General features: G+C 30.8%; 1 protein-coding gene across 1 annotated transcript; it reads right to left on the bottom strand.

Moving 5' to 3' along the window:
- Positions 1 to 396: 396 nt before the first annotated feature.
- LOC110876376 lies at positions 397 to 990 on the bottom strand. The gene is made up of 2 exons (XM_022124549.1): positions 841 to 990; positions 397 to 771 (listed from the first exon to the last, which is right to left on the bottom strand). Exons 1-2 carry the CDS (start codon positions 988 to 990, stop codon positions 397 to 399), a joined length of 525 nt encoding a protein of 174 aa, XP_021980241.1.
- Between the last annotated feature and the right edge of the window lie 14,005 nt (positions 991 to 14,995).

The raw sequence follows: 14,995 nt of genomic DNA, 5'->3' as shown, positions 1-14,995 counted from the left end.
AAAATTATCCACATGGTTCATCTCCTTTTCTTTTCTTTTAAGAGAGGCTTGGTAAAGTTCACATAAATGTGAAGGTGTACGACAAGCCTTTGACCAATGGTTTGCACTTCCACATCTGAAACAAGAAGTGCCATTGTTTTCGGACCTACCAGCTTCATTCCTTTTGTTATACTGGTTGGGATTGGTATTTTGTGGCGTGTGGTAATTGGGGGTTCTTTGATTTCGACCACGACCACGACCGCGACCACATCCACGACCATGAGAATTACCTCGGAAATTATTATTTCTTTTGAAGGAATAATTGCGACCATTACCTTTACCAAAATGGCCACGACCACGACCTTGTCCCCATTTTCTTCCAGAGTCTTTAGTATCATCATTAATAACAGCATTTGCTTATGGAATGGCTAATGATCCAGTGGGACGAGCTTGGTGATTTTTCATTAGTAGCTCATTGTTTTTCTCTACTACGAGGAGAAATGAATTTAGATCAGAATATCTTTGAAACTTTTGCAACCGATATTGTTGTTGCAAGTTTATATTTGATGCATGAAATGTGGAGAAAGTTTTCTCCAACATATCTTCCTCCGTAACAGTTTGCCCACAAAATCGGAGCGTTGAGCATATCCTGAACAAAGCAGAGGTGTATTCATTCACCTTTTTAAAATCTTGGAACCGGAGATTGTTCCATTCATCTCTAGCAGTGGGAAGTAAAACTTCCCTTTGATTATCAAATCTCCTTTTTAAATCTTCCCACAAAACGTATGGATCCTCAAAATTTGAATATTCAAATTACAACATCTCATCAATGTGTTTATGGAGGAAGACATCAGCTTTTGCCTTGTCTTGATCGCTACAATCGTTCCACTCCGTTATCGTTTCCAAAACACCCATTGACTTGAGATGTCGCTTAACATGTGCCGTCCACGGCATATAATTTTCTCCGGTGATATTAAGAGCCGAGAATTCAATTTTTGCGATGTTTGCCATTTTGTTGCTAAACATAAATAAGATAAATATTAAAATCTAAATACTCATTAAAAATGAGAAAACATATAAAGGTACAGCTATAAACAAATAAATGAATACATAAGTACTGAAAAGATGAGGTGGAAGCTCATATATTAAGGTCGGCAACAATATTAATATTATGCCGGCCAATATTAAAACCGGGTGAATCATCTTCGAAATTTTTCTTTATTAACTTTGAGAAGAAGAGTGTTTGCTGTGGAAAAAATGAGATTGATAATTGGTTATTTATAGTGGTAAATTATAACCATTTTGTAACAGTTATATTACCATTTTATGGCCGTTGTACAACGGTTATATATATATATATATATATAATGGTGTATTAAGGAAATGTTATTTTATAAGATATAGAATTAGGATGTATAATAATAAGGATAAAAATGTTAGTATACATAAATGTAAACTCTAAATTAAATGTTAGTATGTGCGTATAAATAAAAGTTAGATGCATAAATAAATACAAGTGCTATGAAGTCTTTCAGTCTCTTTATTTTATTTTTTTTTTCATTTTTTTAAGTATGGGACTTAATTGTTTTTATGATAGGAGTGTTTGGATAACAGGGTCTCCTAAAGGAAAACAATCCCACGATACATAAAAAGACATGTTAGGTTTTTGTAGTCCAACAATGATCGTATGTCCATCGTAAGATACATATGCACTGGTATTAGTTTATCATAACAATTATAGTTTATATATTAATCAAATACTTACTTTTATTATAATTGCTTGAACGTTTCCTTGGCTAGAGCCTCGTGCTGATAACGTGTTATAATATAACAAGGATTAACACAAGATTAGTGCTAAAAACTTTAAGAACTTTAGAAATGTTATAAGAGAAAGAAGAAGAGAGTTGTATAACTTATAAAAGTGTATACATAAGGTGCATTTTCCCTCTACATTGAGTTAGTATTTATACTACAAAAAGATTAACTATTTAGTGGACAAGGTTAACTATTTGGTGGACAAAATTAACTATTTAGTAGACAAGGGTTACCCATAAGTTTGACAAAGAGTTCATCCACTTGCTTGGGTAAAATCTTAGAGGTAAATCTTGATCTACATGGTGAACTTTATGTAATATTCATAACACAGTTATCATTTAATTTGTATTTTCTCTAATAACACTTGCGTTACTTAATTTAAAAAAAACAATCTAAATACGTAGTTTTTTTATAAAATAAAGTTATAAACGTTCTAATATAATTTCTTTTGAAAACGTAATTGTATTCAAAATAAAATATTTTTTCCTATTATAAACTGTACCAAGTGTCGGTATCATATGATACTATACCACTACTATGGTAACTAGTTTTTTTTATCGCGTGTTGCGGCGAAACCGAGTAAATAATAATGTAAAACAAACGTGATTTTAAAATAAAGCATGTTGTTTAGAAAGTCAAACCATTAGAACGATTTTGTTTATTATCGTACCGTTGTATGATACCAAATAAATATTTTATTTTGAATACAATTTCGTTTTTAACAAAACTTATAACGGAATGTCAGGGAAAGAAATCAAGCACAACTACGTACTTAAGTTTTTAGAAAAAAAAAACTTATAAACGCAAAGTATTAAAAAAGTATCAAATTAATCGATAAATTAATATATGTTCAAAATAAAGAAAGAAAACAATTATTAAAAGAAGGTAAAGGAAATATATGTTTTAGAAGAAAGGAAAATATGTTATTAAAAGTAAATATAATAATAAACTATTATAATATATTAAATAATAAAATAATAAAAAAACTATATATTATTATAAAAATAAAGTTACTATTCATAACCGCTCGTCAACAATATAATGATAATAATAATGATAATAGTAATGATAATGATATAGTAATAATAATAATAATAAATATTGAAATAAATAAATAATCTAAATATACTAAATGAGTAATTGAATTATATAGGACTCTAAATTCAAAAACTGAATAATCTAATACTAATAAAAGAATCCTATAAATACACTTGTCATTCTCTTATTTTATAAAATTCAATAAATGCCACATGGCATTCTCTTATTTTATAAAATCATTTAATTCTTTAATAATATATTAATTATATATAATATAATATCTAATTCTAATTTATGATTAAATAAATACATAAATGATCTATAATTAAAACCTATTATTTTAATACTTCTTAAAATAAAATAGTTTAAATTACAAAAAAAAAGCTTATGAGAATATATATTAAATCGATAATGAGTTTATCTAACGTATGAATAAAAGCTAAAAAGAGCAACTAATCGGAAGGACATCTTGCAAAAAGACTACAATTTATTGAAATTTGTTTTAAAATTATAGACATAAAAAATTTAATTTTTTAAAGTTATAGAGATGTGAGACCTTTCAATTTATAGATGAGAGAATATTAAGGTATTTAGCCACATTGATTTGTGATAAATAAATTGTTTTTAGTTTAATAGAGTTAAAAAATATGCAATATATTTCCAACTTTTTTTAACGGGTAAATGATACTCCTACTTTATTTTACACCAAATATGCAAAAATGGTACTATAAAACATTAACATTCTCTATAATGTTTTGGGGTAACTTTGTTAATGGCAAATGGTACTTCTACTCTGTTCCACACTATAATAAAAATTGATATTATTTTTATATGTAACGTAATTCATAATTTCATTCATATGATATATATACATACATACATACATACATATATATATATATATATATATATATATATATATATATATATATATATTTGTGTAGTACATGTTTTTCAGTATTCAACCTATGTAATACACGGGCTATCATGGTATTTCAGTGTTGTATTGCTAATTAACATATGTCAGTTTTTGTGATAAATTCAAGTTAGTTGTGTGAACTATCACATGGTAATGAAGATCGTTTATATAAAGTATTATTACTAATTAACATAGGTCGTTAAATATATAAAGTTATTTTTAAAGATTATATAATTATGTCGTTTATATTTTATAAACTCGTATAATACGCGGGTCTATAAATTAGTTGATTTATATAGGTCTCTAAATTCATAAACAATATACGACTCTAAATTCATAAACAACAGAATAAGTAATTCTTGCCATTATGAAAAAGAAAAGTTTTTTTTTTTTTTTTTTTTTTTTAAAGAAAACTTCATTACAAAAAAATTCGAAGAGCCCTCAAAGCAAGGACCTACGAACACTCAAACGATACAACATCAATCCAAAGGACAAACACACCAATTTTTCCAATCAACATCTTTACATCTAGACCTATTGCGATACCAAAAAAATGCCGTCGATTTAACATTTTCCACAATCTCGGCCGGTCTCCTTCTTTTGTTGTTGAAAGTTCGATCATTACATTCATTCCACAACACCCACATCGTAGTGTAAACAATGCCTCTTAGTACCTCTTGTCTTTCGAAGTTAATCGTAGTGTAAACAATGCCTCTTACAATGAAAAAGAAAAGTTTACCGAACAAAACGAGACTTTTTTAAATTAATATGAAATTCAGTGTATTTTCGGAAGAAGCAGAAAGTTTAGGGCTTATCCAAAATTTCAAAGCATCTCCAGTTTGGGCCTAGAAGGTTTAGAAAGGGGCCGCTCTAATATAATGCTCCATAATGTTAACAAATTTATATAATTTTTATTTTTAATAAATAAACGATATGCATGATTATAATTTCTACATTTTTTATTTTTAAATAGTCTTCACTCTATTATTTATGGGTTTAGTAATTTTCACTCTGTTATTTGTGGGTTTTCAGTTTGTTTTATGCTGAAATTAAAGTGTTTTATAACTTTTTACACTTTTTAGAAAATTTAGCATTTGTAGCGAACCCCACCATATATATATATATATAGGAAAAGGATCATGTGAGAAGTGATATGCTAGTTGAGAAACTTGAGAAGCATTCTGGACCACACATTTTTCTAAGCCTTTCGTAATATACACATATGTATAGTTTAAAATTGACTATATACATATGTGTATAACTCAATATACATATATGTATATAGTCAATTTTAAACTATACATATGTGTATATTACGAAAGGCTTAGAAAAATGTGTGGTCCAGAATGCTTCTCAAGTTTCTCATATAGGGTGGACTTCTCTTAGAATCCCTACCCTATATATATATATATATATATATATATATATATATATATATGTGTGTGTGTGTGTGTGTGTGTGTGTGTGTGTGTGTAGGGAGCCGCTAAAATTTACGGTACCTGTAAACACAAACTTGTGGTGCTCAAAACTACACACACGACATTTTTTTTGAATTTTTTTTACAAATATGTTTATAATACACGCATCTACGTTTATGAAAAAAATTGGTCCAACTCGCCCCATACGGTGTAGTTCTCATGGTTCTAACAACTGGAGGTGGTTTTCATTTTAGCGGTCCCCTATATATATATATATATATATATATATATAGAAAAAGTATATCGTACATTACGGCTTAACGTACTTCACGTACAACAACGTGCGTGATTTGTTCTATAACATGCGTGATTAATGTTTTCTATATGCGTGATTATTGTGTTTCAACATGCGTGATTTTGAATTTTTGAGTTATAACGTGCGTGATTTTAAAATGAACGTGCGTAATTACATGTCGTACGCGATGTACGTTAAGCCATAATGTACGTTAACCTTCCTCTATATATATATATATATATAGAATTGCGCTAAAATAAGAACCACCTCGAGTTGTAAGAACCGTGAGAACTTTTTGATCCGGGCCGAGGTGGACCAATTTTTTTTCATAAACGTAGATGCGTGTATTATAAACACATTTGTAAAAAAATTTCAAAAAAAAAAAATGTCGTGTGTGTAGTTTTGAGCATCACAAGTTTGTGTTTACGGTACCCGTAAATTTTCCGGTTAGATTTACGGTACCCGTAAACACAAACTTGTTGTGCTCAAAACTATACACACGACATTTTTTTTGAACTTTTTCTACAAATGTGTTTATAATACACGCAACTACGTTTATGAAAAAAAAATTTGGTTCACCTCGCCCCGCACGGTGTAGTTCTCACGGTTCTTACAACTCGAGGTGGTTCTCATTTTAGCGGTCCCCTATATATATATATATATATATATATATATATATATATATATATATATATATATGGTTGGGTTCATTTCAGAACTCTAAATACCTACAGAACTTTCAGAACTCCTAATAAATAATCATTTTATATATAAGTTTTTGTATTTAGGATCTTTTTATCATCTATTATATGTATTTCTTTGATTACATACATGTTAAAAGTAGTTTACATATGTTTAATTGCCAAAATTATATATATGTGTCATACTTTGTATTTAGGATCTTTTTATCATCTATTATATGTATTTCTTTGATTACATACATGTTAAAAGTAGTTTACATATGTTTAATTGCCAAAATTATATATATGTGCCATAACTAATTACATATATGTAAAAAAAACTAGTTTACATACGTGTAATTATAAAATTACATATAAAAAATGATAAAATTACTCTTAACATATATGTAATCGTAAAAATACACATACTAAATAATAAAATTATCCTAAACATAAAAATATATAAATAAAAAGGTTGTTTATTAGGAGTTACGCGAGTTCTGTAAATATTTATGGTTCTGAAATGATCCCGGCCCTATATATATATATATATATATATAATTCGATTCAAGTAATTACACCCACTTGCGAGAACCATAAGAACCCCTTTGAACCAATACAAAATTGAAATGTCATACACATTTGAATTATAATATATTATATTATATTATATTATAATATATATTAAAGCACATTATGATAGCTAAAATACATATAATATCCTAAGTTTTGAATTTAATAACAAAATTGCCATTTATGATATGGATTGAAAAAAAAAAACACTATTTTGGAAAAGAGGGGTAGAATTATCAAGAAGAAAAATAAACTTACACATAAATGATAAAATCATAATATAGCATTTGTAAAGTGATACGTTTTTGAAAGAGAATATATTTAGATTTTATTTAACTTTTCAACTCCAATAAAAATAATTATAAAGTTGCTCTTAGAAGTTACGTGTTAGAATAAATATAGGTAAGTATTTTTAGATAAAAAAAGCAAATTTTATAATATAAAATTTTGTATTTTTTTTAGAATTTTAGTTATTAAAGAGCTAAAATTTTGAAAGCAGAATCTATATTAGCTAAGAGTAAAAATTGTTAAAATGGGGTAGTTTTCTTACTTCCTTTTTAATTTCTATAGAATAATTTAATTTGATTTTAAATGGAAATACAAACATGTGAAATTTAAGTAATATTTTATGTTTATTTTATATGCAAAACAATTTTATATCGATTTTGTAGTATGTTAATTTGTAGTTAGGTTTGGTTCTCCTATCTACGTTGCTATACCAACGTTTCTTAAGATGTAGACGTTTTGAATTCAGTTTGTTCAACACTTTCGTATACATACGGTATTTCTGTCGCAACGTGAAGGTGAGTAAACACTAGTTAAATAAAAAGAGCATTTTAGTCTTTTTGGCTTCCTTTCACATCTACCCCCTCTCTCTCTCCTCAAATGTCCTGTCAGACACCGTCACCTACACCCCTTTCTCACATCTCCTAGTTTCTTATTTTGCATTCAAATTCAGACACTCTCACGTAAACCCCTCTTTCAAACCCTCATCATCTCCCTCCTCTGTCTCTAGAATATCTATATGATGAACAAAACAACCCATAAAACCCAAACTCAGATCCACTGCAAATCCAAACCCGTTTTCAGATCCACCGCAAAGGAATCGACGTGATGATGAACACATTCATATTTTAGTTCATATATTCGCTTATTTTATAAACTTATAACATATTCATTTTTGTATCTTTTTATTTTGTTTTATAAACTGACAGCATAGACATTTTTTAACAGAGGAATCGAGGCGATGACGAACACATTCATATTTTGGGTCATATCTTTGCTTGTAAAATCGGAGGTTGAACTTGGAAGCAATCTCAGGTAACAATTAATTCGCCCTAAATCCTTAAAACAAACAATGATGAATCTGTATTTTTTAGTGATCTTTTATTGGGAGTTTATCCGTTTATGTGATGGTATTCCTGTATTCAATCTTTTTAGCGATAAGCGTTTGTGAATTTTCCATAAGTTATGATGAGTTTTTATACTTCAGATGTAATAAAGGCGGTTTTGGATTGTGTTCAGCTTTTAGGTTGTAACCGGATGAGTTGGAATCAAAGTCTTGTTTAGTTGAAAAAGCTTTAAGCTTTTAGGTTAGGAGCTTGAAGCTTTTGATTGAACGCTACTACTAGTAGCGTTTAGAAGGAGCTACAAGCTTTTAGGGAAAAATGACTATTTTAACCTCTCAAAATAAGAAACTTTTTAATGCACCAACTTTCTAAATTTTTAGTTATGTCTATTTTGGTAATTTATACATTTTATTAAAAGCTACAGCTACTCTAGCAAACATCAAATATATCTAAAAAGCTACAGCTACTAGCTACCAGCTTCCAGCCACCAGCTACCAGCTTCCAGCTTTCAGCTACCAGCCACCAGCTACTTTTGCCAAACATACCCCAAGTGTAGTAGCGGGTCATGTCGAATCAATAGTGGTCAACAGCAGTCAAAGCTGGTCAAGTCGACTCAACTGAGTCAGAATCAGTCTAACCATAGGCGAGAGAGGTATAAGGCTGGACGGTACGATATCGGTAAATCCTTCGGGGATTTAGATTTACCGAACGGTGATTCAAAGCCGGCCATATTCGCCGAGCGGTGATTAAAACAGGGGACTGCGAAATCGGTGTATATTCACCGAAACCAATTCTTGAATCTTGGTCAATATTTGACAGTTGGCACCCACCTTTTCTATTTTTTTATTTATGACTGTTTGTTAATTTTTGAACGTTGCTCAATTTTTGAACCAATATGACCGTTTGTAATTTTTTTATTTAACCCACAATTTTGATCATTTTTAGCAAACCACTCATTCTACACCCACAAATACCACTCCATTTTTCACTTTATTTTCTAAAAATGGATGATATACCACCGCTATTCCTTCCCATTGATATTAGTGAAGACGACGATTCTTCCTCAAGTGATAGTAGTTTAATTTTTTTTTCCAAAATCTTATTAACGAAGCCGCCGAACTGGAAGACACAGATACTTCTAGAAAAAGGAAATTTGTCCGTCGAGATCGAGAGAAATGTCACGAAAACCTTATGAGAGATTATTTTGTAGAGGAGCCTGTATTCAACGAAGAGGTTTTTCGTCATAGGTTTTGTATGTCGAAAAGGTTGTTTTTAAAAATTGTGAGGGACGTGCAACACGTGGCGGCAAGAAAAGACGTGGAACGGGCTTTTGGTGTCTTAAAGGCAAAATGGGGTGTACTTAATCGACCGATGCGTGCTATGAGTGTTAAAAAAATTAGGAGTGTCGTATATGCGTGCATTATTATGCATAATATGATTCTAAAAGACGACGGAAACGCGATTGCACCGGTACATATTCGGGATCCTCCAGTCGAGCCCGTTTTCGAAGACACTGCTTATAACGAGCTCATTGATGAAGATACACATTATAGACTAAAATATGATCTTGTGAAGCATCTTGGAAAACAATATTTACCCCACCTTTTGGCGGATTCTGACGACGAATAGTTAAATTAGATTTTTTTTAGTTTATTTTTAGATTTTACTGTCATGTTATTTATTTTAATTATGTAATGTGTTTTTCTTAATTAAAAGTACTTTTATTTAGATTAATTTATGTTTTATTTATTTATGCATAATTTATAATTTCTAGAAATAAAAAATAGGGGAATTGGCCTGTAATAATCCCACCTAGACCTTATTGGCCATTAATAATCCAACCTCAGAATATTCTCCCCACCAGTCTCATCTTTCACATATTTTTCCTACAATGGTCCCCCGTTAAAAAAACTTAACGGAGTTAAGCTTTTTTTCCAAATTACAAACAGATTTTTTAGGGCTTTTGATCAGAAAGATGATACGAGTCCATTGATGTAAAACTTACTTCGAAATGGTGCTCCAAGTGACTTGATTTTGGTTAATTGGAAATTTAAACACCCGAATTGAAGCGTCGTTTTCATCGTTTGGAGCACCGTTTCGAAACAAGTTTTACATCAATGGACTCGGATCCTCGTTCTAATCAAAAGCCCTCAAAAATATGTTTGTACTTTGGAAAAAAGCTTAACTCCGTTAAGTTTTTTTAACGGGGGACCACTGTAGGAAAAATAGGTGAAAGGTGGGACTTGTGGGGGGGAATATTCTGAGGTGGGATTATTAATGGCCAATAAGGTCTAGGTGTGATTATTACAGGCCAATTTCCCTAAAAATATATATAACTCAAACACCCTGACAGTGTTTGAATCATTGCCAGTGATTGAGTGTAAAATGGGGAGTGAAATGGGGAGTTGACATGGCATAATATTATTCGCTGGACAATGATCAAACAACCTAGAGTGTTTGAATGATACCCTCCACCCTAAACGTAAACTCAAACTAATTGAATATGTTAATTAATTAATATTAGTAATTTTAGAATAAAAAAAATGTTTTTACATGCATTGTCAAATGTAAAAAAAAAATACTTTCTATTTTACGCCCCTGATCGTCGGCCCGAGCTCCTCTAAATGACACACGTTAATCTATTTTTACACATGTATGAAAAAAATATTTTACATTTACGTGTGTTGTTTTAGAGAAGCTCGGGCAGGCGAAGACAGGCGTAAAAAAACATTTACAACCATCTATAAATAAAACATTTACGTGTGATGTTATAGAGAGCTACATGCGTAAATGAGAAACTTACACATGTGTAAATTTTCAATATTTACGAATACATATAAATTTAAACGTGTAAATTTAATTTATAACATTGTATTCGAATAATAATAATAAGTATAAAAAGAAATTTTAAAATTAAATAGTTTTTTTACCATGTTCTCGTGGTTTTTCATTCGCTCTCACGGTTCTCACGATATTTAGCGTTGTCATTTAAACTCTCCTATATATATTGATATGCACAAAATGCAACATATAAATTACATCAATTATGGCTTAAAACTAACCCTTTTTTAGTACTAATGTTGGAAAAAGTATGCTTTTGTCTTCCTTTTGGGTTTTCAGGATTAAATGAGCTCAAAATAACAAAAGAAGCAAAAAGACAGCAAAATCTAACAAAAATACAAGAAAAGGAACAAAATTGATATGCCCTACCCCTCAACAGCATCTCCTCAAGCAAAACATAGAAGCCAGAAGACTGAACACGCCCCGTGCTCAGCGATAAGCGTTTGTGAATTTTCCATAAATTATGACGAGTTTTTATACTTTAGATGTATTAAAGGCGGTTTTGGATTGTGTTCAGCTTTTAGGTTGTAACCGGATGAGTTGGAATCAAGTGTAGTAGTGGGTCATGTCGAATCAATAGTGGTCAACAGCAGTCAAAGCTGGTCAAGTCGACTCAACTGAGTCAGAATCAGTCTAACCATAGATGAGAGAGGTATAAACGTAAACTCAAACTAATTTAATAAGTTAATTAATTAATAATAGTAATCTTAGAATGAAAAAAAATGTTTTTACATGCGTTGTCAAATGTAAAAAAAATACTTTCTATTTTACGTCCCTGATCGTCGGCCCGAGCTCCTCTAAATGACACACGTTAATCTATTTTTACACATGTATGTAAAAAATATTTTACATTTACGTGTGTTGTTTTAGAGAAGCTCGGGCAGGCGAAGACAGGCGTAAAAAAACATTTACAACCATCTATAAATAAAACATTTACGTGTGATGTTATAGAGAGCTACATGCGTAAATGAGAAACTTACATATGTGTAAATTTTCAATATTTACGAATACATATAAATTTATACGTGTAAATTTAATTTATAACATTGTATTCGAATAATAATAATAATAAGTATAAAAAGAAATTTTAAATTTAAATAGTTTTTTACCATGTTCTCGTGGTTTTTCATTCGCTCTCACGATTCTCGCGATATTTAGCGTTGTCATTTAAACTCTCCTATATATATATATATATATATATATATATATATATATATATATATATATATAGGGAGCCGCTAAAATAGAAACCATCCCCAGTTGTAAGAACCGCGAGAACCACTCTCAACCAATCAAAATAAAGGGTAGTTTGGTCTTTTCCTTCAAATGTCTAATCTCTCCTCTCTCTTCATTAAAGTCATCTAACTTTATTAATAACTCTCTTCTATCTCTTCTCTCATCTATCATCAACCCTAATCTATCATCTCTCTCTCCAAAACCCATCTCACTCTCCTACTTCATCTCCAACCAACGAGACAATACACCTCCACCATATTCATCTTCTCCAAATGCCCCCATCCCACCTAATCTGCAACCGCACACCGTACCCTTGTACCCCCTCCTTCTTCGGGCGATAAGACCAGGTGTTCACCACCATCTGACCACCACCGACACTAGTTGTCTTACCACCATCTGAAAAACGGGTGAAGGGGGTGTCGAAACCGGTGACGACCGGAGATACTTACATATCTTTTCTCACTTCATTCGAGGAGAGAGAAAGAGGATGGAAGCGGTGGCCGGTGGGACTGAACAGCTGTGGTAATGGTGGTGGGACTGAACGGTCGGTGGGACTGAATGGCTGAGGAGAGAGAAAGAGGACGGACGGTGGCGGCGGCGGTGGCGCGGCAAGGATGGGGTGAAGGGGGTGGGTGAATCTGGTGCTTTTTGTTTCTGGTGATTCCGTTGAATCTGGGTTTGAATCTTTTGTGGTTTTGACTTTCTTGATGGTTTGTTGGTAAGTGTTTTTGTTGGGTTTGAATCTGTTTGAATATGTTGTTGGGTTTGAATCTGGGTTTTTGTGGGGTTTGAATCTGGTGTTTTTTTAATATGTTGAATCTTTGAATCTGTTTTGAATCTGTTTGAATGATGTTCATGGTGGTTTTTAGATGTTTAAATCGGTTGGACTATGTGGGTTTTGATCTGTTTTGGATTAGGGCGGTGATGATGCAAAAAAAAACGTATATTTTGATGACGATGGCGCGACAAGGATGGTGGAGGGTAGGTTTTTGAACCTGCAACCCCACTTTTGCAGCCTCTGATTATCGGAAAATCTGAGCCAAAACATCGTTTTTTTTTTCAAGAATCCACTCGTTCTTTTGATTTTTGTTTGTTGATTTTTATTTTTTAAGGCGTCGATGATGATAGCAATCTATCTGAGACACCTACCGAGTAACGATTTTCTAGGTGCGTTCGTTTTGTGTAAAAAACTTTTAACGTAAACCGTAAACTTTTTAACGTAAAACGTAAAAAGTTTTACGTAAAACGTAAAGCGTAAAACGGTAAAAGTTTTACGTAAAACGTAAAATTTTTAACGTAAAAAGTAAAACGTAAAAAGTTTTACGTAAAATGTAAAAAGTTTAACGTAAAACTTAAAACGTAAAAAGTTTTAAAAATTTAACGTAAAACGTAAAAAAAATTTATGTAACCTGTAAAACGTACAACGTAAAACGTGAACTTTAAATGTAAAACGTAAAACGACGCGTAAAAAACGGGACGTAAAAAACGCCGCGGTATAAAACGGCGCGTAAAACCGGGCGTAAAAAACAGCGCGTAAAAACACGGTCGTAAAAACGGCGCGAAAAAAAGGGGAGTAAAACGGGTCGTAAAAAAAGGCGCGTAAAAACGGGTCATAAAATAACACGCGTAAAAATTTTTTATAAAAAAAAATCTGATTTTAAAATGTTGTTTAATAAATAAAATCTGATTTAGGAGAAAAACAATTAATGCAAATAGGACAAAAATGTATTAAAAACAACAAAATTAATTAGACAAAAAAAAAAAGAAAATTACTTAAATACATTTTTAGATTAAAATATTAAAAACATAATAAGACAAAAAGAATTTAATATTACTTTTAACTACTTTTAATCTCATCCTTACATTTTGAAGATCTAATGGCCAGAAAGTGGTTCCTGCGGTTCTTACAACTGTAGGTGGTTTTCATTTTAATGGTCCCCTATATATATATAATTAGAATCGTGTAAGAAGCACTAGGTTGTTTAAGAAACTAGAGAAACATTATGGATCAAACATTTTCCCTACTCAAAAAATTCAAGGAAAAAGAGTGCATTTTTTTTTGAAAATTCGAAGCGTTTTATGTTAGGTTTTTTTTTGGAATACATACACATGTTTAAATTGTAAATTTTTTAACTATACATATATGTATATACGTGTTTAAAATTGAAACATAAGTATTATACATTTATGTTTAAGGGGAATGATCAACTTTTAGCTTCAGAGTTTAGCATTAGTATTAAGTGTTTAAGTTTAGAGTTTAGCATTGGTATTTATGGTTTAGCTTTTAGGGTTTATAGTATAGTTTTTTAAGTTTTAGAATAAGGTTTAGCATTAGGATTTAGATTTATGTAACACAATATCCCGTTTATACCGAATATCTTGCATATTCAGATGATTAGGTCCCATATATATATATATATATATATGGGACTGCTAAAATAAAAACCACCCTCAGTTGTAAGAACCGAGAGAACCACTTTTCAACCATTAGATCTTAAAATGGATGGATCAGATTAAAAGTAACTAAAACTAATATTAAATACTTTTTATCTTATTATGTCTTTAATATTTTAATCCAAAAGGTTAGTTTAGTAAATTTACTCATTTTTGTCTTTATTGTTTTTTATTACTTTTTTGGTGTTATTATATTACTTGTTTTTTTTTAAATAGAATATTTTTTATTAAAAACCATTTTAAATTTAGATTTTTTAACAATACAAATTTTTTTTTGCGCGCCGGTTTTTGCACGCCGTTTTTACGCCCGATTTTTTCACGCGTCGTTTTTTAACGCGCGGTTTTTTGCACGCCGTTTTTACGCCCGAATTTTCCACGCGTCATTTTTTTAGCGTGCC

The sequence above is a fragment of the Helianthus annuus genome, chromosome 9, assembly GCF_002127325.2.
Source record: "Helianthus annuus cultivar XRQ/B chromosome 9, HanXRQr2.0-SUNRISE, whole genome shotgun sequence".
Lineage (NCBI taxonomy): Eukaryota > Viridiplantae > Streptophyta > Magnoliopsida > Asterales > Asteraceae > Helianthus > Helianthus annuus.
Note: the sequence above shows the minus strand (reverse complement) of the source record. Positions and strands in the feature narration are given on the sequence as shown.